Consider the following 24,135-nt stretch of genomic DNA (forward strand, 5'->3'; position numbering starts at 1 on the left):
CGTCTCAAAATTCAATTTATCAACCAAATATTATTTAGATAACCATTGATATTTTTTATATTTATTAAGAAATATTTTTTTAAACATTTAAAAATATATATTAAACCTAAGGATAATACTATAAAGTTTTTATTTCTAATTAACACTAAATTAATATCCTATAATACTCTTTAATTTTGGAATTTTATAATATAAATGGTCTAGAAAGTCTGCATTACTTGAATTATATAAAAAAACTCATAAATTTATTTTTTCTCTTATATTAAATAAGTGTGTGTTTGTGAGCACATATATAAGTATATTTTAAATGAATGAAATTAACTTAAAAAATTATGAAAAAAAATTATTTTTTTAATTTAAATTATTAAATAATATATGATAAATGATTTATAAATAAAAATTACATTTCCTTTATTTTTTTAAAGATTTCACACGCACGCACGCGCGCGCACACACACACACGACCCAAATTTTTTTCCAGATAGTTGAAGCTCGCCCTCTCCAAATTCTTGGTCTTGTCAGAGAAATGTTGTTCATAAACCTTTCAGTCTTAGCAGAAGAGTAAGTGTTGTCTTCATAAGTGAGGTATATACTAACTATAATTTAGTATATTTCATTTCCAAGGTATTAGAAGTTCTTGAAACGCGCTACCAAAAGATTGAATAGATTTTGCTCTAGTAATAGCTTCAATGAAATTACAATGCCTATTTTATAGCTCATACAATAACAGTCTGCAAGGATAAATCTTTGAAGCAATTCCTCTCCAGGTCAAACTTGATAGACTAGATGACAAAATGATTTATCGATTTTTTTTAAGTTTGATAACTTTTTCGAGCCCAAAAGGGCCTAAAAACCTAAGTCTTCAATAAAATCATGGTATAATTGACTCTTGATACAAGTTGATCTTGAGATTTTACAAAGGCTTATTCCCAACCAAAATGAGATTCTACCTAGGATGAGCTAACAAACCGATAAGAGACTTTCTAGGCTAATCTCTATAATCGAATGAAATTTTTCTGTTAAAGTTATAGAACCACACATAGATTTTAAGATTGGTTTATCTCAAGAATCAAACTCGATTCCCAAGAATATTGAACTCTTGAGAGTAATAACAACACCATGATATCAATGATAGAAAACAAGTCATACGAGGATTCTATCATGTCAGCTATCAATCTGGAATAAGAAGATTGACAACATGTCAGCGATCATATCTGGCAAAAGATATCAATGGTTTAAATAAGTAAGTCCATTTTGCATAGATCCTCTTGCAGATTGAGACTTTTAGAACCTTTTGCATAACTTATGAGAGTGAAGCTATGCAAAATTAGATCCTCTTGGAAACTTATCGAAAACTAGTTTCATTCCCCAATTGCATAACTTATGAGAGTAAGTCCATTTTCCGCCCTACAAGACTTTCACTCATAATTAAAATATGAGAGGACCTAAAGACTCAATTAAATTATGAGAGGACCTAAAGACTCAATTGGAAGATACCAAAAGTTTCCAATAATGGAGATTTTAAAGAGCATAGTAAGTCTTAAGATTGGCATGACTTACTACCACAAGAAAATCCTTTCCTCCCTGTAGTGTAATTGAATTATTGGACTTTCACATGAAGATCCTTGTCACCATACGAGGTAATTAAATTGCAAGACTTCCACATGAAGATATTCGTATCCGTACTGGGTAATCAAACTAATGGACTTCCACAAGAAGATATTTTCCGCCCTACTAGATATTTAAATTGTTGGATGTTAGGAGTGAATTAGTAGTGTTTTCATGTGTCAAATTAACTACCTTTTGAGCTGAAAGTAAACATATCTTATGCTTTTTAAGGATTTTACGGTTAGAATCGAACTCTAGAGGTTCGACACTAATTGTAGAACAACTTGCGTCACTTTGGATGTTATTTGTGCAGATATTGAAGTTGAGAAGTATAGACGAAGAAACACGCAGGCGTAGAGCTTCTAGAGAGGAGGAATCACAAAGAAGGAAGGTGAAACAAAGGCCGAGTCGCGTCAATAAGGGGCGAGACGCGCCATCCCCTCTGACTTGGGTTCGCGCCGCGCCAATACGTGCCGAGGCGCGGTGGCTGCGTTACAAGGATAAATTGTTATAAATAGAATCCCTAATCCTCGTAAGAGAGAGGTCTTTGGTGAACGAAATTCAGAGAGCAATCCTATTCCAGAGCATAAAGCCACTTCCGACGGAGAATTCAACATCAATTGAAGACATTCCCTTGATGAAGATGAATCCTTTCATGAAACTTTGTGTGTTCTTCATGGCTATGGAGAGCTAAACCCCATTGTGTTGAGTTTAAGGTAGTAGTTAACCTATGAATATGCAATTACTTTGATTAATTCCTGTGAACAATTGTTTAAGTTTTATTATCAATGAAAAACCTTGCTTTTATTTTATATCATTGTTGAACTATCAATCGAGAGATAGGGTTTTTACTTTTGCCCTAGGTTTTCACATTGACTTGTTGATTAATACTCAGAGATGAGATTTTGAAGAAGTTTTCATAAATCATCACGGTTAATTCCCTTTATCTTTATAGTTATTCTGAGAGATCGAATATCATACCGGTAGAGGTGGTTCTAGATTGATCATTAGACATAATATCAGTTTTGAGGATGAATGAAGATAATAACTTAGATAATGTTCACTTGTGGATTAATTGATTATTGCATATGAATAAGTTGATGAACCCTAGAACTCAACATATTCATTCACCATTGTTATTCATCTTTAAGCTTTTTATCATTCAATTACTATTCTGTTATTTGCAATTTGAGATCAAACAATCAAAACCAATACTTTTCACTAACTCATTATAATTCGACTATAGAACGGCAGCAATATTACTCAGTCTCTGTGGATACGATATATTAGAAATTATTTACCCAAAATACTTTCAACATTGGACTTCCATAGGAAGATCATTGTCGCCCTACGAGGTAATCAAAATGATGGACTTTCATAGGAATATCCTTGTCACCCCACGAGGTAATTAAATTTATGGATTTCCACATGAAAATCCTAGCCATCTACGAGCAACTACCTTATAGGGATCTTTTAAAACCTCAAGGAAGACTCGAGTACGTATCGTCACGAAGACGCAACTAAGTCTCGCCTGAGGGACTCAACTAAGTCTTGTCAGGATGATGCAACTAAGTCTCGCCTAAGGGACTTGACTATTTCTCTCCTGAGGGATTTGACTAAGCCTTTCTTGAGGGATTTGATTTAGTATCGCTTGAGGGACTCGACTAAGTCTAGCATGAGGTACTCAACTAAGTCTCACTTGAGGGACTCAATTAAGTCTCTTCTAGGGGACTCAACTAGGTCTCATGAGGAAGATGCAACTAAGTCTCTCCCGAGGGACTCAACTAAATCTCTTCGGGAAGATGCAACTAAGTTTATCCTGAGAGACTCAACTAAGTCTCATCAAGAAGGCACAATTGAGTCTCGCCCAAACTATTAAGTTGACCCTTATCTAGACGGATCATCTGAAACTTTGAGAATTAGAGGCATGATTAAAGCTTCAACTAGGCTCCTGAGGAAATGCCAAAAAAGAATCAGGGGTTAAGACACATTTAGCCCACCATTCTCACCAAGTAACCCTTTTATTGGTTCGAGTGCCCCACTTTTAGATACATTGCCCCTTTTTTTATACGTCACCTAGATATCTAATATCTCTGTCCATAATGTGCGATTGTGTGTAAAGCGTGTATTAGGTAAACCCATGTTACATAGGAGGTCGTGAGATTTAACTACACTTCCTAGAATTTAGAGAATCAACCACCCTTTCCTGGAGTGGTTGCTACATTCTAGGAAAAATCAATTTAAGACCCCTAGGACTATAAATACATCAGTATCGTGATACTTAAGGGTGAACTACAACATAAATGAAATACACACATACAATAGCTTCTCACCTCATGTTAGCTAGCTCTTAATATCACGACAATCGTAAAAGCCTCTAAAAGCCCTTACTGACCAGGGGTCGTTACACATTTGTACTTTTAGTAAGTACAATGGGCAACACATTCCGCATTGTTTTTTAGTGGATGTTGAACTAAAAATGCAAGTGTATTATAAGTTGGGCCAACAAAAATCACAAGTGATGAGTAAATTCAAGTATTCTCTAAAAGAATTGTTTTAATTCTAACAAGATTAGGGAAATTATATTTGTTATCTGAAAATCAAATTAAAAAAAGTGAATAGGGTTAGGCATAACGTAAATTGAATTAGTTGTGCAAATATTGTGAAAATGCATAAATTAAACTAGCAGTTGGAAATTATAACGAGAAAAATTATTAAACCCCCCTTTGAATTCTTTAGCCCTTTTATCTGGTTAATCCATGTTTGAACCTATAATGACTCTTTTTATATCACGATTATTTTACAAAATAGTTTCGCACTATTTCTCGTCATGCAACACACTTCGCCTCATTGCAATCCCTCAATATCTTGGACGAAGTTACCACCAATGAAGGTTTGATCGACCGTAAAATATCTATCATAATTGACTATACTTTATGTCTAGTGATTTAAACAACTTCTGAATAATCTTTAATTTCAATAACGATATATATTGTTTGTTCTCAAACACGGTTTGAATAAATTCATTCAATTCTTAAACGGAAAAAAAATATTAAACACACAATATTACTGAATAACATAAGAAATTTATCATTATAAAGAGCATATCTACATGGATAACGTGATTCATACAAATAGTAATAAATTCATCTCAAGGAGTTGAATATAGGGAAACTAGTCGCTTGTCTTTAAGGGGTTCATGACAAATTTATTGTAAAGAAAGCCATTACACATTACAATGGATGAGGGATGGGAATCCTTAATTATGCCTTCTATTGTCTCTGCTCTAATGCTTCAAATTCGACCTCAAATGGGATAAAGTTCGAAACTCTAACAACTGTATGCGTTTGAAAATTGATAAAAGAAAATTAATTTCGCAAAACTACATCGCAGTGCTTTAGTGGCGCGTCGTGATTTCGCAATGTTGATGATGTGTCGGCATGGTGATTGTAAAAACGTGTTGTGTTTCCTAAATGGAGCATCATTACTTTTTTATAGGCTAAATGTTGTTTTTGTGTTTCATAACATGTCGTTGTTTGTCTTGCGCGATGTGTTTTGTTTAATCTTGCTCATTTTCTTCTTTTCTTCTTATAAGTGTGTGCATGCTCTCTCATTCATTCGTCATCATAACTTATATAGTAGTAAAATACCACATGATTTGTCTAGTTATGATGGTTTTTTCACATATTGGTCTGTTCCAAGATTTTTCTCTCTTCGAAATCCTTATTTAAACCTCACAAATATAAACCATTAAAAATATTTAAAATTAATACAAATTATACTAAAAATAAACATGTAATGATGAACTATCATCAATAGAATAGATTTAAACGAGATAATTAATATTGACAAATTTAAAATTACACATGTCCATTAAAATATGTTAAACACTTCAACGCAATGACAATAACCAATTTTAGCATTTTAATTTATCTATATCGACAAAGATATAAATACTTTTTCAAGTGAAAAATTGAAGAATCACGAATTCGAATTTACTTTCATAGTTAAACTTCTAAATCGAATTTACTTTCAAACGATTAACTATATGTTTAACTTCTAAATCGAATTTACTTTCCAACCATTAACTATATGTTTAACTTCTAAATTAAAGGGTTTCTTCTCAAAAAATCCCAAATTCAGTTTTGTTCTATGTCAAGTACATATTCCCATACTGATTGCAACCATTGACGTAACTATCATACTTTATGTCCATTCTTTTATTCTAATCAACACATCACTTTCATTTTCTTGTCACAAAAATCTCACATGAAATATACAACACATGTCACATAGCATGCAACACGGTAGAATAAAAATCAAATATTCTTGTCCACCGGGGTTGAATAACTTTGTTTCTATAATATTCCACTTTACCAACTTACCAAGAAATCAACACCTACCTTATACATACTATAATATATATAAATGATCTTTCAATTCTTTTTCTTTTTTAATTAACTTCATGGAATCACAACACACATGGCATCAAACTCTAGGAATGTTTTCCTTACAAAGGTGGCTAATATCACATTTATTATATCTTCTCTTCGACAATATACAAGTTGTTTTGAGTTTATAGAGATTATGCATAGATACATAGGTTAACCATGATTCAACCATAGTAAAATAATTAAAAAATTTATTTAATTATGATTTAATTTAGATAAATTTACTATGAGATATTATTTAACTATAATTTAATTATAAAAAATTGAAATTTTTATAATATAGTTCATCATACATTCCTTCAAAAACGACTGAGTATTCAAGCATGTGGTTTTGTTGGTTGGTCCCACCAAGAACAGCAAGAGTCACGAAAGCACAGCCATGCGAGTCTCTTGTTTGGTTCCTTAATCAAATATTTAAAGGGACTAATTAGTGAGAGTAGTGAATTATTTATGTAAAGTAGTTTGATGGACATAAGTGGCATCTTAGTTGGAAATAAATAATTAAGAGATCAACTTGAGATTTAATTAATTAATTAATTAATTAATTAATTAATTAATTAATTAATTAATTAATGTCGTTTTCAACTTTGTCCAACAAACATTCTTTGTTTTGTCCTCTTCAATATCATACCACACCATGGACCCTTTACCTACCCTGCCTGCCGACCAAGATTGATTTACATGCACATTCTAATTCTCTCTTCATATTTTAGATCAACCTTCCAAAATTAGTCAAGTTTAATTAATTTTTTTAATGGTGATCTATGTCCTTAATCGTGGCTTAATTATATATTTGCATGTGCCTTATGTGGTCCCCAAATCATAATCTTATGGTAACCAAGTTGGAGAAACTATATGTTATGATTATTTCTTTTCACTTCATCCATTAGTAAACCACTTGGTTCATGTCTATATTTAATCAAGCTATCTATCTAAATATTGTAATGTATAAAAGTTAAAGTGCAAAGTTATTACTGCTATTAACTGGTTTTTTAAAAATCATAGTGAGCAGCAACTTTGAATATCAAGCTACAATTATGGTAGTAGACAACTTATATTAGCATTTATATGTTATAGTTTAATGTACTTTTATTTTCTAGGATATATTATATGGGTTGCAATTGTGAAAACTTACTATCGCATTTGCATGTGTTCTGATTTGAAGTTACTCTCGAGAGTCTCACTTATGATAATATATGAATTGAATATGTGTTTATAAGTGAGAATAGTCATCACCCTATAAGTAAGTTTTGTATGGATGATCAGACTTAAAATTCGATGGGTCACCTATTAATAGGTTTCCGCTATCGTCTCATCCATCATTTAATTTCATACTCCAGATGTTTAATCCTAGATGTGAGGGGTGTGTTAAGAGTCTCACATCAGACAATATCTCACATAAACATGTGCTTATAAGTGAGGGCAATCATCATACTATAAATCTGTTTTTTAGAAATGAGTTGGTCCCAACCACATTTCTTAATGATTATATTTTTAATTAAAGCGTCTTCTTTGAGGTTTCGTGCAAATTCTTCATAGTTAATGTCTATTGTATAAGATATTGAGTAAATAGAAGAGTGTGATTGTAGTTTATAAATCGTCTTTAAACTCAATTGCCGAGCCATACATGATTCTTCTTGTGTATTGGAATAGTAACTCTCAATTCAAGACCACGGTGCTAAAATATCTTTGTCATTCCTCAGTGTGTGACTTAGACTTTCAATTTTCGTGGTTATCATTAATGATCTAGAATGGATATGAGATAGCGTTGAAGTTGAAATATATTTTTTGAGAACGAAAATGAAGTTTCACAAAGAGAAGAGGTGATGAATTTGCAAACACTTTGATACTTGGATAAGTAATTGTTTGAGCAACATTGAATCGTAAGAACTACCAACATTGAATCGTAAATGAATCTTAACACTTTTATTTACTATCTCGTATACTTGCTCTTCTGTGTGTGACCTAGTGGGTTCTTGTAACAATGAGTTGTATCTAACATGTCACTCTATCTAAGTTATGAGAATGTCATGTGTTTTGACATAACGTTTTGTGATAATGATCTTGGTATAATTGAAATTATGTCTTTATATCTATGTTGATCATAACATATAATATGCGACACTCTTGTATAGTACAATATTATATTACTTGATATATGAGTATACTTAGTAACAACAATGTATTTATGACTATATAAATACCCAATTGTAATTAAAGACAATTTTGAAAAACTGTTATATTTATTCTTTTTTCGTGTAATAATGGTAAACAACTTTTATTTTGAGATGGATGGAGTATAAGAAAAAATTTGTATTGGTAAAAAATTACAGGTGTGCATGTTCCTCCTCAAGAGCATGAATACTCAGAGGCCTTAGTAGGTTTATAACATATTTTGATGGTGAGGGTCTGCCCACGGCGGCGAGAAGCCTTGTCCGGTGGTGTTTGAGGTTATTTAATAGACCTACTCAGGTGAGGTGAGAGGCGATGTTGATGACTGCTGATACATAATAGCAAGTTTATGATCATTGACGGTCGTGTATTGAGACTATAGGGAGCGTTGTGCTCTTTAGAGTGTTAAGAATATGTATTACTTAGGTCTCCCTCGATCTCCTTGAGAGGCGATGTATTTATAGAGGTCTCTAAAACCTAGGATTTCAATCACGCTTAGTAGCATAAACCACTCCCCCATTCTCTGCAAAAGTTATTGACCGCCTATATTTTAGGAGTTAATGGAGACTCCTTCTTTCTTGACCCATATGTCAGGGTTTCCTCTGGACGGATCTCCGGGCCATCGCTCGGGCGACGTGTCCTTTGGGCGAGGGCACCTTGGTTTAAGGCATCCGCAAATATAGCACTACAAAAATCAAATTTATTCAATTAATTATTTTGTTTTAATGATGAATCTATCCGCAAATATAGCATTACAAAAATCAACTTTATTCAATTAATTATTTTGTTTTAATAATAAATCTTTTAAGGTAAAATTAAATATAAATTGTATTTAATTTATTTTCTCTTTCTTTTTTTCTATAATGAACGGCTACTCAAAATAGTTTTGATGTGTGTTTGAGGTGTGAAACATGTTAATTGATATGTGTTTTGGTGTGATCTATTTGTTACTTTTAAATCCCTTTCCAAAATGGTAACTTTTATATTTGATAGTGGACTTATTTCATGATGCAATGGAAATCATGTCTGTTTCGTATGAATTAAGAGCAAATTGTAATTTGTTTTAAAAAATAGAGCATGAAATCAATTACATAAAATGTATTATTTTAAAAATAATAGCATAAAATACACCAAAAAAACATGATAATGGAGAGTATGCTAATGAATATAATGTTTGCAAAAAAAAATTATAAACTGATCAACCGAATTGAACCAAACTGATTATTTAGTTCGGTTCTATTTTTTAAAAATGTTAAAAACCAAACCAAACTGATAGAAATATCACCGGTTTGAACTTTTTTTAACCAAAAAATGGTCCAAACCAATCCGAATACACCTCTACTCATTTAAAATTAAAGTTTCACTACAAATAATTTAACAATAATGCATATTTTTAATGGTTCCTTCATTTAATTCATAGTGAATGGTCTATTAAACATATTTAGAAAATCTCAATTTCCACATTGGCTAGACATAAAATCTTTAAAGAAATTATATAAAGTGACACCCATTATCTTATAAATCATTCTCAAACTTTAATTCTATTATGATATCAAGAGCCTATCAATTTGGGTCACCATCCAGTTATATGTATGCATCAATCGCAATATTGTTTAGTGTAATGGAGTATATTGGAAAAAGCAAGTCTCATATATCGATAATTCGGGTCACCCAGCGTTTATGTCTATGCACCAAGCTCAATAGTGATGGCGTAAACCAGTGTATTAAGAAAAAAACTCTAATTTGATCGATAATCTCTGATATCATATTAGAATTAGAGTTCGACTTAATTCATCCTTACAAAACTGATTTTTATAAGGGAGAACTGTCATTATATATAAAAAAATCAGTTCTATCTTTAATCATTATGAGACTCGAAATCTTCTCAGTAAAACATATTAACTATTAGAGTAAATTGCACTCTCCTCCTCTGAGAGAGATGCTCATATTACACTATCTTATTATCTTGTGTTAAAATATACATTCTCATTCTCTCTTATGCAAACTATGTTACATTATCTCCCTTGAAAGATACTCATACTAATCTAAACCCACCCCATCTTATGTAAAAATACACATTCTCCTCACCTCTTATGTAAATTATGTTATATTTTCCTCTCCTAAGAGAAGCTCGTCTTACATTAGCTCCCCCTCTTACTTTTTTGGTCTAGTAGTCTAGTGCCAGAATTTTACGTGTCCCTTAAAGGTGAATAAATAGGTGTCGTGGGATTAAACTCACACTCATGAAATCACATGCCCGTTGAAGATAAATAAAGTATACCTTTGCATCCTTTCTTTGACAAAATATATTAAAAACAACTGCATCCTGCTCCGCTAAAAGATGAATAAATTACATTATTTTTCCTCCTTGGATTAAAATTTATTTCATCTTTCTTTTATAAGCTACTCTTCGATCTCTTATTATATATTTTAATATAATTTAATATATTAAAACTTTTATGAGGGAACTCTTCTGAAATTACCCTACTCATGGACAATGTGGTTTATTCACGCGAGATCTCGTTTAAATGGTCACTTCTAATAATTTCCTCCTCTGCACCCTCTGGTTCTATCTTGATGTTGATAGGGAGTTTCTCACATAATTAGTGTGGCTCCTTTTCAATATTTATTAAGATGATTAGTCCTTCCCATTCACTGAATGTCCCCCTGTGATGATGTATCCAACTATTAATTTATTTTCTTTTACATGGTTAAAATGTCTCTTGTTTTAGCCATTTGGACTATTTCACTCATTCTCGTTAGCAAGTTTTCTTCTTACTGCCTCCTTTCCCTATATTTGTTTTTTTCTTAGGCAAAATCAAGACAACTTTCTCTTCCTGATTAGATTTTGACAGCATCATCCAATTGTACCCATTCTTTTGTGTTATGGACGTTACATAAGTGGAAATGAAAATATCGATTTTGTCCACTCCTCAACATTCTTAGAGTGTCTTTGGTGTTTCAACATGTTCTTCTTTAATATCTATATTGGTGCATTCTTCAAAGAAATAGTCTCTCGATACGTTCAATGATGTGTAATCTTTGTATCGGGAGACAATTCTTCCTTGGTCTCTCGGTTGATCCGTGAATATTTCTTGGTTTCACCTTTTCTTGTTGTTTCCTTGTTTGGTTTCTCCGTTTCCTCTTTTGCATGTCTCTTCCTTCTCAACCCTTTATAATAAAATTTTTGTTTATTCATCTTATGTATGGATAAAAAGGCATTTATCTTGGTTCAAATTCGCTGAAAGTATTGGAATAAGAAGAAGATGTCTTTCATGCACTTCGGTGTCGAAAAGGCAATCCAAGTCAGTAAAAACTAGCTGATACGACCTACATTAAGAGGTTTAATGTAGAAGTGACACTAGTCAAAGGCGTCAACGATGAGAGAAAGAAGTATATGTTAAATCTAGAACTTCAACTGGGGTCCATATTCGCCGAAAGTATTGAGTTTATACCCCTAAAACCTTCAACAACTTGGGCGAGCTTCGCAAACAAGGGAAAGATGAGTCGCTAAGAAGAATGGAGAATGTAATTTATTCATATTTTAGGAGAGACAGATGTCATTTTTTCTAATATATTTTGACGAAGAAGGTATAGGTGTATAATTTATTCACATAAATAGTCTGGTTGCTTGTAAGCGGGTTTGGAACTGTGACATTCTATATATTCCCCTTTAAGGAGTAAAATTATGGTCACTAGGTTACTAGACAAAAAAAAGAAAAATTTAATAGAGAAAGATAGTGTAATATGAATATCTCTCAGAAGAAAATATATAATATATTTTGCATAAAAGGAAGGGATGTGTATATTTTATCACAAGAGAAGGATAGTGTAATCTCAATATTTTTTTAAAGAAAAAAATGTAATACATTTTGCATTAGAAGTTTGAGGAGTGTATATTTTAGAAAGAAAAAAAATGGTAGTGTAATATGGGTATCTCTAATGAGGATATGAACTTTATTATTTTTAAAAATATAATTACAAAAATATATTTTTATTATAAATAATTAATAAGATACCAGTTTAGAAGAAGGATTAAGAAAAAAATTTAATTTAAAATTATTGCTTCATTGAATATAAGTGTAGCTCACACTTCACGCTGACATGGTTATTCACCAAGACTATCATCTATTACTAAAAGTATTTTAAAAATATCATCGCATTTGGACTCAGCATACAAAAAATTTGACTTCCACAACATCTCAAATTAAATTTGAATACTAGCTTAAATTGAAGTTTGCATTTAGGTCCCGACATATTCTAAATATAACCATCTCTCATTAAAAAACTTATAAAAAACAAAACAAAAAACAAAAAATAATAATAACAATATAAATTTATCATTAATTTTATATAATTTGATGAGAGTATATTTGCCAGCGTTATTATCAAGGTAGCGAAATATTGTGAAAATTGAAATGCGTGAATGTAACACTTGGGCTATTCTTTGACCAGCCACCGGCTTCTATTTTTCCATTCTACCTGAATTTGAATTTGTGTTCAAACTCTCAAGTCTAACACCACCTACAATTCAAATGTTTACACCATGATATCTATCTTTGCTTCACTTTTTTATTTCTTATAGACATTTATTTCAGTGAAAATATATAATGAATTGTTTAACTATCATTGCTACAACTTCATTTATTCACCAACTGTGTTCTATATGAGGACCACAGTCCATATTTAAGTTCTAGGCATAGTATTGAAACTTAACACATTCATGGTGCATGCACCACATAGATATATCCCCAACCCAACTTGGTTACACTAATCTAATCTAATCTAATCACATGGCATTAGAGACCATAATAAATCACTAAATCACCACCACCTCTATTAAACCTCTCATTTTCCCCCCGTGTCCCACTAGGCACCATCATGATTCATGAGTCTGCCAACTGTTGTTAAACTTACTGCTAGGAACATTTGGCCCTACAGTTACCACCCCTTCCCCTTACCTCTAATGGTAATCAATTTTAAAATAAAAAATAAAAAATTAGCCGATATATATATCATAGTGCATGTATGTTTCTGTATGAATCTATATTGGATGAATTGTATGAACTGGTCAAGTGAGCTTTGTCTTACTGATCATTAGGTTGGGATCTATTTTTTTGTCTCCTAACTCTGTTGTTTCTCTAGATAAGAGGGTGTATATGTAAAAGATACTATGACGTTTAATTTAGATAGTGTGCTAGCAAATATCACGCGAGAATTAATTGTGTGATCATATCTGAAAAGTGTGAGACTCTTATTTATATAGTGATTTGACTCTGAAATATTTATATAGTGATTTGACTCTGAAATATTTCTGGTGACTGTTATCTATTCTAAGACAATCTCCGATATCGTTGGAGGATAAGAAAAAACATCGTGTTGTGCAGTTAAAATATATATTCCTGACGAAAATACAATTCTTGTTATGCCAAAAAATGCATTTTCAAAGATTTTTAGAAACATAAGGGGAACAAAGTTGTTTTCATTTTGTAATTGAATTTGGTGGCCTAGCCAAGTCCCCCTCTAATCAAATTACAATAGCATACCACAAAATAGCATCATGCAACATCTACGTCCATTTTACAACCAAAACACATACACCACTATCACTGGTCTAAAACCTCCCACGTGTTAACCACTCACAATCACCTTAAGTGTTAAGTATTCCTCTTTCTCTTCTCCCTTATTTACTACTAGTATAATAATTCTATAATAATAATAATATAATACTTGTGCTAGAAGTAAGAGTACTCCTAGGTTCTTATAGTCTTCATTAAATTTCATAGGATTGCGCCGTCTGCTACATATACATTAACAGTATCAAAACCCTTCACCACACACTACCTCAATTCATTTTTTCTCATCATCTTCTTGTTTATAACATCATAAATAGCCATTACATATACACATCAGAATCATCTAGATCATAATAAAAAAGACTCAACTTTTGCTGTTTTTTTTCTTACCTTCTTTATGGTTTGATCTTATTGTTTTTCTAGTTTATTACTACTTTTGAAGATATGGGTTTGAGTTCTAAACAGGTTATTTCTAGCAGTGGACTTGATTGGAAACAAACCTTATTAGAATCTCAAGATTTGGAACTTCCAAAGCCTCATCAACTAATGAGAAAACAGCAACAAAATCCTCAGCAGCAATCAGCAGAACACTTGAATTGTCCAAGATGTGACTCAACAAACACAAAGTTTTGTTACTATAACAATTACAACAAGTCTCAGCCTCGCCATTTTTGTAGAGCTTGTAAAAGACACTGGACTAAAGGTGGAACTCTACGCAATGTTCCGGTTGGCGGTGGCAGAAAGAATAAGAGAACCAAAAAATCAACCACAACAACTACTTCTTCCACCACCACCACCACCACCATAGCAACCACTACTTGCACCACCTCAATTCAAACACCTCTTCAAGTGAGTGATCATCACAAAACCATTCCTAACTCATCTCTATATCAAGCTCTAATCCATCCACCATCTTTGCTTCTACAACAGAATATGATGATGAACACAAGAGACTTATTAGTAGAAAGCAAAGATTTTGGCATGTTTACTACTACTTCTTCAACTCTACCTATTCCTCATCAGAATCAAAGCTTGCTCTTTCCCTTTTCAACCTCCTCAAGTTCATTTGACACAGCCACTTGTTCATCTTCCAATGTTTTTTACTATGGACAAGAGTTTAAAACAATGGAGGAACAAGAACAGGAACAAGAACCTATAATTCCTAACACAAAGCCATGGGAGATGCCGATACCGATACCAACATCATTATCATTACCAGCAACAAGTGGTGGCATGGAAGCTTCAAAGTATTGGAACTGGGAAGACATTGATTCATTGGTATCAGCTGATTTAAAGGATCCTTATTGGGATGATTCTGATATCAAACCATGAAACCAAAAGAACAAGAGGAAAAAGTAACATCAACATTCAACATGTTGTAGTGTCTTGTTACTGTCCATAGATTAATTAGTCTATTTAATTTAATTGGGGTGTATTTTTTTTTTGTGTTTTTTCATACAGATAATTAAGCAAGTGTTGTTGTTAATTTTCCAAATGGAGCATGTTAATTATTCTGTGCTAGTTTTTTCTGCATATGTAATTGTTACTAAAAAAAACAGTATTTGGATTGAAGCTGTCATGTTTTAGTTTCAGCTTCAGGTTCAAGAAAAGGGTCCCAATTAGCTGTAATCCACTCACTTTGCCTCTTTGTTTTTTCATCTCTCTATTATTTTTTTTTCTTTAATTTGTAATAAATTGGTTTTTTAGTGTATGCAAGTAGTGCAGCTTTAGTTCTTAATATAGGATTTTTTTATTTTTTTTTTGAAGTTTTCTGAGTGTTTTGTTATGTGGATGATTGATATAGATATGGAATCTGCTTCAGCACTGAACAGACAGGAGAATGTGATGGAAGATTCTTGTGGATATGTTTATTTGTTGGGAATGATATTATCATAAAGATCTAATTGCTTCTGAATCAGCATCTTGAGATCATTCTTTGATCCGGGGTTTAAAAAAATACTTGTTGTATACTTGTTTATTAATATTTTTATATTTACTATTATTATGCCCGCTTCTAACACCGACCAGACACAAACATCTATTACAATACTAACACGTCAAGATCATTCATAGAGAGAAATAATGAAAAATAATGTTTTTGATATTGGAGTGTCGGTGTACCAGACACGAACATCCAATACGATACTAACACGTTGACAACAGTCATAGAGAGAAATAATGTTTTTGATATTGGAGTGTTGGTGTACCAGACACGAACATCTGATACGATATTAAGACGTCGACACCATTCATAAGAGAAAGAATGTTTTTGATACTGGAGTGTTGGTGTACCAGACACGTGGTCATTTTGATACGATATTAACACGTCGACACCATTCATAGAGCGAAAGAAATGATTCTGATACGATTCTGGCACGTCAACACAATTCGTAGAGAAAAATGATTTTGATATTGGAGTGTCGATGTACCAGACACAAACATCTGATACGATACTGACACGTCGACACCATTCATATAAAGAGAAAGAAATGATTCTTATACGATATTAACACGTCGACACCTTTCATGAAGAAAAAATGTTTTTGATATTGAAGTGTCGATTATTAGACACGAACATCTAATACGACATTGTCAAGTCGGCACCTTTCATAAAAAGAAAGAAATGATTTTGTTATTGGAGTGTCAGTGCACTAAACACGATACTCACATGAACACGTATCTGACACCAAACATGTCTTCAAACTGAAATATCTGTGCAAGTTATTTATCTAAATAGACCATTAGTTCAATTGAAATAGAATAGTGATTAGTGTATGGTATATTTGGACCACCAAATATTGAAGGATTGTTCTGTGATTGTCGTTTGTTGTATTATTGATGAGTGAAGAGGCAACCATGGACCAATATAAAATATTAGTAGAGCTCTTTTTAGTCACAAAGTTTCCCCACAGAGCAATAAATTAAAAAGTATCATTGGTAAACAATTGCAGCTTTGTACTTTATGCATGTGATGTGAGGATTCAAACACTACCTTAACAAGTAGCCACAATGATCTTGATCAGATTCATACGCATGCTTTTCTGGTCTATTTATAACTAGTAGTAATATTCAATATGTTGAGTCACGTTCCAAGTTGGTTTGGACCACTAAACAACAGCACAACAACATCTCAATCTCTTAGAGAGTTAACGTTCCTATCAGGACCGTCTTTAAAGACATGTAAGACAGATTACCACACAGAGTATAAAATCCATCACGGTTAAACTGTGGCTAAAGAGCGTATCATAAAATATTTGTCATGGTTAAAAAATGGATAAATATGATCCAATTTGTTTTTACGCGGTTGAATTGTGACTGATTTAGACAGGACTTCCAAAAACTTAAATCGACTCTGGTTATTATAATACCTAATATGTTATACTATAATCTCAGTATAAGGTTAGTGTTCTATAAGTCAAAACAACAATGAAATATAAACCACCCTACCCTCCAATCTCATTCTTAGGATGCATAACACAATCTATTGTGACATGATTTAAGAGTCAAAGGAATCTAAATATAGAGACCATAAGCATAGTCTAAACGGGCTTTTTTCAAACTAGCTTCATAATTACAAATAGACTCTCACAATTCAGATCTATGTAAGCCAATCCCAAGTTCTAAAAGTGGGACAACATTGCATTAATTAAGTTTACAAATTGCTCATTGTCACACCTGTGTCTCTAGCATAGGAAGGGACTCCACTATTATTAGCTTTTGAAAAACTAACATAATAAAGCTCAGAGACTATGCCTGTAAGAACAATGAAAGCAGCTCCTGCTCCAAATACTCCTTTCCTTAAGGTTTGACATGAAGGTGCTCTCTCTCCCATTAGATCTCTATACTTTGTATGGTAAGCATTTCTCACTGAGCCAGCTAGAAGACATGAAGCAGCAATAAAAAATGTCAACCTGAAAATTATTAACATCACACATCAAAAATTGAAAAACAAAAGAAAATACCAAGTTTGGTCATGTAATCTTGATTAAATCACATTATCATGTAAATATTTGTGAACATATTTTACGAACTAATATGACAAAGTGGTTTCGTAATATGATTTGATTTATGAATCAAGGTGATTAAATCACTGACTCTTAACTCTAACACGGACACGGGATACAACAACAATAATAACACGTCGACACCATTAATAATGTTAGAGCAATAACCAGTATAGAAGAATAAAAAGAAACGAAAGTAAAAGACAATCAATCTTAGTTAACATAGTTCGACCAATGGTGTCTATCTCTGCAACTATAGAACAACTATAATTTACTTTATTTTTGTCTAACAATTAGGGTTCATTGGGGTTATAATGTTATAAGCAATACATATAATACTAGGGCTAAGTTTATAATAATACTCCTGAAGTCCCCGTAACCCCAGTCACTTACCTATAATAATCTCCACAGTCCACAATATGAGCCATAATTCAAAGAAAGAGACACCTGTGAATTTTTTGACTGGCCCACAGGAGGGGAGATCGAAACTTAGGCCAGAATAAGTTCTGGACTATGGGTGGGTAGGAGGGAAACATGCATGTGTAGATTTGATTTGGGTTTTTCCATTGGTGGGACTGAGGACCGGAGATTTTACTGTGGAGCTGGCAGCTCACAAAGCTGCTTCAAGTAAAGTGTCCAAGCTTGAGAAAGCCTGTTCCGACAATCAACATGCTTTCATACTATTTGCCTTTGACACTTTTGGTTTTGTAGCACCAGAAGCAATTGACCTTTTACAGAGAGTGCAAAGCTTCATGCATAGCAATGTTGTGTCTTTTAGGACCATGAATGTAATTTTTAAGAGGATTGGATTTACCATCCAAAAAGGGGTAGCGGCGCAGCTTGTTGCCCGTTTGCCTGCTCTTTCTATATAATTTTGACTAATTAAATATGAATTATAATTTGAAAAAATTAAACTTAGTCACATGTGTCAGTGTCAAGAAGTGTAGTCAAGATCGAGTGATGGATCGTAAGTTCATAAGATCTTACGCGTTGAAGATGCCTGAGAGTGTTACAATCTGAGAAAGATCTTTTTCGTGTGTGGTCAAAATCGAGCTTTTGGAAATAAGATTGTAAAAAAACGTGCTATATGAAATTACCATTTTCAAGGCCGTCTCAATTTTTTAGAGGCCCTGTGTAGATTAGTCATGGTTCAACCATGACAAAATAATTAGATGTCCTATTTACCTCCATTTTAACGGTGGCAAAGATTTATGAGGCCCTATTTAGTTACAATTTAATTGTAAAAAATTTGAGGCCCTGTGGGGTAGCCCGCCTTGCACGCCCTCAAAGACAGCCCTGACCATTTTTTCTTTCGGTAGGATCTTATGTACCGTGCTAATGATTCGAGTTTTGCGATCTTTTACAATCCGGCCTATTCTACTTAAGATCTCATGATTGACCATATTGGTGTCCAATCAGTATTAGACACTAGACACACTTTTATTCAGAGATACCGTTGCTACAGAAGATCTGAAGTATGGGTAAACAAAATTTACTTTGTGAATGAATAGAAATTAAACTGAAAAAGGTAAAACATACCAGGCAGTAATGAATAAACAAATTGCCCATGATCTGGATCCACTGGGTGCCATGGCTTTCCCACAGCACAAGCATCTAGTTACAACCATAATGATGACTTGACTGGCAACAAGGATAAAGAGGGACCCAACACCTAGGCCGGTGGCAATGTCAGAATCATATTGACAATACTTTCTACCTTCAATATTTTGTGCTAAATTGGCCTGTCATTAGAAAAACAAATAATTACTGATACATTTTATGGAGTAGTATAAGTCTAATCTCAAAACCTAAGTTTGTTTATTTCAGTCAATAAGTTTAATTGAGCATTTAATGATTCAAGCTTAAATAGCTCACAAGTAGCTCAATTCAACCATAACCTTAGATGAAACAACTTATGATTGTGTTTTCCCATCTGCTTGTTAACTACTACAGTTGAAACAGAATCTATTCAAGCAAAGGTTGTTTCAGACAATAAACCAGAATTCAAGGAAAAGTTCAGACAATATGTGTGTGTGAGAGAGGGTGTGTGAGACTCACAGTACTCCTCCTTTGTTCAGCGGCAACAGCAAGAGCAAAAGCAATGAGATCAAACACAAACACCACAGCAAGTAACAGAGATGAAGCCATAGCTATTAGCTCAAGATCCACAACTTCAATCTATTCACAAAATCAAATCAAAATAAATAAATACAAGTCACAAAAACATTAGATTTAGCTTTTTTTAAATTATTAAAAAGAAAAAAAAAAATCAATCAGTTGTTTACATAAGAACAACCTGGTCCAAAGAAATTCCAAGAAAGGACAACCAAAATAAAAACAAAACAACGAAAGGCAACAAAAACTCAAAGTATATGTTAAAAGATAAGAGGATTCTTATTTATCTACTAAATAAGTGGGGAGAGTTAATCAAAATCTAAAGTACATTGAAAATATTCAAAATTAATTTATTTAAGGAATATTTAAATATTTAAATACTAATAATGGGTTAAAGTTGTAACGTATTTAAATGAAAATATGTAATTTCTAAAAGTACGTGCTCCAATCCTATAATAGAAAAACTATTTGTGCCCTTGGGGAAAGTGGAGTTTGCGCTATCATAAAAAAAGAAAAGTTTGCGTTTGTCAAGAAAAAGTGGAGTTTGGAGAAGTTGGGCAGCTACGATTGTCATCCAAAGGTGATGTATTTTTTTCTAAAAGAATATTTATTTCCATTCATGAATAGAGATAGGTGAGATCGAACACATTTGAGTTTCAATGTGGCAGATTGAATTTCTTATATGCGGAGTAAACATGTTAGCATTCAAACAGTCATGTTAATGAAAGGATGAAAAAATAGTTTGAGTGTGTGAATGAGAGAATATTTAAAATGACTCACGTCTTACTTTATGTAGGATATATGATTAAAATCGTCTCCATGATATTTGATGTCTTATGCGAGTGATCATTCAATTAGATCAAATGGTGGAAAGTGTGTTGGAGGTCGGAATCACGTATCGTCAACTGGGGCGAAGTCCTATATGTTCTGCACATCTTTTCGCGTGATGCTTTCTATTAGACTTTTTGTCATAGGTCTCGCGAGCGGTCCAAAGCAGTTGTCCCTCAAACTCTTATTCATATTTGTAGAACGAGGGTTTTTCATGCATGTCTTTAGTCTTTGATTAACAACGTTTAACAGAGGAACTTCGACATGTGGCCCTATGCCTGGAAATAATGATGCCTTCTTATAATATGGTACTAGAGTGTTCTGGCCAGTATGAACTAAGATCTCAACTATTGGTGGTGTGGTTTGCGTATCCCAATATCTATTATTGTGGATCGCACAATCGCCTTCATTGTAAGATACATGGAGAGCTTTGAACTTACCATTTTCCCTTTTTGTTGCTTGTGGATCTCGAGGACTATTCTTCTGTGTTTAAAACATCCTTCGGCTATTGATTGCTTCAACTCATTTGTGCCACCTCCTTCTTCATTTGTTTGTTTTATATGATTTATAGAGAATGAGGGATTTTTAAGAAGAAACTTACCACTGATGGTGGGACATTGTGTGACAATATCTATTATGTGAATTTGTTAGGGTTTCTGGCCCTTACATAAATGACATTTGACATGGATGTGAAACTTAATTTTATATCAACTTTGTGCTTCTACTTACAGTCGTTTCTCTTTATATGTTGGCAGGACTTTTAAATGGACAATTCTCGCCCAAAAGCCCGAGACGTGATAAAAGATAACTCAAATGTATGGATGAATCAAGAGACATCAGATATTGTCTCCACCTTCACTTCCAAGGATAATATTAGCCATGCCTTTACTAAGATGGGTCCTTCCTTAGACTAAGGGTGCTTCCCCCGAATGGAATAAGAGGATATGCAACATGTATGATATGTGTGTCATCCTCCTCCATGAATGTGTGCTTTCTTTGATAAGTTTATGCCTTCCTTCTAACGACTTCAAGGTGGGTATTTTAAATCACCTAGCAATAGCTCATTTGTAACTAGACCCGATGAGCTTGGATTACGTCAAATTATTCTAGTATCAGTGCTAGTATAAGAAAAATGTGGCGAATCTGACACTCTTTTTTCATCGCTTTAAAGCCCAGCGCAACTTCGTTGATTTAGCACAAAATCAATGATAGATTTCTCTTAAGCATAATAGTAAGGTGTTTGAGGTTTACTCGAAGAGTGTGAAGAACTCCAATGATCAATATTACATGGTTACGTCCCTTAAGTAGATCACGATAGCATATGCAACATAGAGTTTGAGTCGCCTTTTTGATGTTCAAGTAAATTTTCCAATGTCTGGCATCAGATTCATTTTTTGGCAGATGCCATGTCTTATGTTTTCAACTCAAAAGACTTGTCATAGGAAGAAACCTATCTAAAGAGGGAATTTGTGTCTTTCTTTGACGACTTGAGTTTTTTTGACGATATTGCTCCTTCTAGGACAACACTTAGGAAATAAAAGAAATAGTACATAAAAACATGTTTGCAAGTGGAAGTCGCTACCAAATAGGAGAGGCATGTCATCTTCAGTGAGTAATATATGAAATTTCTTTTTTTCTTTACTCATTTCTTGGTGACTACTTCCTTATCTTACTTATATTTTGGTATGCATATAAGATGACATTTCACCAGACGATGCTACAAATGAAAAGGACTTCTAAAGTTGTCCTTTCTCCTGCGGGGGCTAATCAATTTGCCATCTACTTGAGGTGATTTAGGAAGGAGGTCCTCCACTGGTCCATTTACTCTAAACATTCTTGTTATGGTCCCAACAGAAATACACGACTCTCGTGATCAGTCTGTAGTAGAGATTACTTTGTAATCCTTACTGTGTGGGTTGGGAGAATTCCTCCTACTAGTACAGGTATCTAAATTCCACCTGGCCAAGGACCTTATGGAAGAAGGACTCTACTACCCGTGCAAGACGAGGGAAAGATTGGTCTCGGGGAAGGTTTAACGCTAACTTTGGTTGCTTCACCTCATGCATTTCTTGAACACCCTGGTTCTCAAACAGTTGGAAAGATTTGGTCTCTTGTTAATGAATAAAATTATGCATATTTCTCGAGTAAGGTTAAGGTCATTCGTCAAAAGGAGTTTCCAAAAATGGTATATCAAGTGCATCAAGCATCAGCTATTTAGGCATATGGTGTTGCTAGGGTATGAGATATCTTTTTTCTCGGCCGTCTTCAAAAAGAGAATAAAGACCTTTCAACTATAATATCGCTTTGGTTTGTCGACATTCCAAGTCCTTGGTACATCTTCTCCTTCGAGGGACTCCAAGAAGTACACTATTTTCTCGGTGTTGGTCCGCACCCAGTAGAATCTTCCATATTTGCCATCTCGGACTTTTTTCCTTCCTTAGTCGGCTCTCTGCAACACCAAGTCCCCTTTTTGGAATTTTCTTAATTGGACACCACATTTGTACCTAGAGTATGTGGTTTGCTTGACGACTGTGCTGGAGAAGGCGACAATCATCATTTTTCTTCTAAAAGGTCGATCTCTTCACTGTCATTACATTTTCTTGGTAAAGAGTTAGTTGTCCTCCAACTCAATTCTTCAATTTCCACTAGAATACCACTTTTACACGTACGTGAGTCATAAAGGGGTTTCTCATGTGGTCGACTAGGAGTGGTAAAATAACCCCATAACATCTATGGCAGTTCATCAACCCAATTACCTTTGTCTTCCTCTGGTCTTCGCTTTAGGCCCCATAACTAGCACTCAATTAGTTGTTTCAGCTTGATTGTTTGTTTGGAGGTGCTCCACCTTTCAACTCCTCCAATAAGTTTCTCATCCTTTTTTATCGATAAAGTCCATCCCGTTATCCTTCACAATGGCTTGAAGGACTTTGTACCTAGCCAGTATGTTCCATTTGAAGAATTTTAAGACATTGGATGCTATGATGTTCGCCAGTGCCTCTGCCTTAATACACTTGGTAAAATAGTTCACATCTACGATTAAGTACTTAAGTTGCCTAGGTGCTGGGACGAATGGATCGAGGATGTCCAGTCTCCATTACAAGAATGGCCATGGTGGTGTCAAAACATGTAATCATGTAGATGGAGCGTTGAAAACATCTCCATGCCATTGGCATTGGTCACACTTTTTGACGTATTCCTGGGCATCCTGGACCACGGTCGTCCAGAAATACCTTTCCCTCATAATCTTCTTGGCTAATGCCTTAGCCCCCAAGTGTCACCCGACTATTTGTGTAGTTCTAGAAGGGCATAGTCGACTTCTAAAATTGTATTGTCTTCTACATGTGTATGTACGGTTCAATAACAATCTTATAAAAGATTGAA

The 24,135-nt window shown here is 33.6% G+C and overlaps 2 protein-coding genes across 2 annotated transcripts; one reads left to right on the plus strand and one right to left on the minus strand.

Annotated features, from left to right (window-relative positions):
- Window positions 1-13,943: 13,943 nt before the first annotated feature.
- LOC131602713 (dof zinc finger protein DOF1.4-like) lies at window positions 13,944-15,293 on the plus strand. Its single transcript, XM_058874885.1, has one exon. It carries the CDS (start codon window positions 14,252-14,254, stop codon window positions 15,137-15,139), a length of 888 nt encoding a protein of 295 aa, XP_058730868.1. The 5' UTR covers window positions 13,944-14,251; the 3' UTR covers window positions 15,140-15,293.
- Window positions 15,294-17,342: 2,049 nt separating this feature from the next.
- On the minus strand, window positions 17,343-20,261 carry LOC131602714 (uncharacterized). Its single transcript, XM_058874886.1, has 4 exons — window positions 20,108-20,261; window positions 19,870-19,989; window positions 19,351-19,553; window positions 17,343-17,718 (listed from the first exon to the last, which is right to left on the minus strand). Exons 2-4 carry the CDS (start codon window positions 19,957-19,959, stop codon window positions 17,460-17,462), a joined length of 552 nt encoding a protein of 183 aa, XP_058730869.1. The 5' UTR covers window positions 19,960-19,989; window positions 20,108-20,261; the 3' UTR covers window positions 17,343-17,459.
- Between the last annotated feature and the right edge of the window lie 3,874 nt (window positions 20,262-24,135).

This window comes from Vicia villosa, linkage group LG5, assembly GCF_029867415.1.
Source record: "Vicia villosa cultivar HV-30 ecotype Madison, WI linkage group LG5, Vvil1.0, whole genome shotgun sequence".
Taxonomy (NCBI): domain Eukaryota; kingdom Viridiplantae; phylum Streptophyta; class Magnoliopsida; order Fabales; family Fabaceae; genus Vicia; species Vicia villosa.

Bases quoted from the DNA above. Each gene is read 5' to 3' on its own strand.
- LOC131602713 (XM_058874885.1), top strand. From the start codon at position 14,252: ATGGGTTTGAGTTCTAAACAGGTTATTTCTAGCAGTGGACTTGATTGG.
- LOC131602714 (XM_058874886.1), bottom strand. From the start codon at position 19,959: ATGGCTTCATCTCTGTTACTTGCTGTGGTGTTTGTGTTTGATCTCATT. The intron at 19,554-19,869 runs GTGAGTCTCACA...TTCTAATGACAG, and splicing joins CTGAACAAAGGAGGAGTACT to GCCAATTTAGCACAAAATAT. The intron at 17,719-19,350 runs GTATGTTTTACC...AATAATTTTCAG, and splicing joins TGTTTATTCATTACTGCCTG to GTTGACATTTTTTATTGCTG.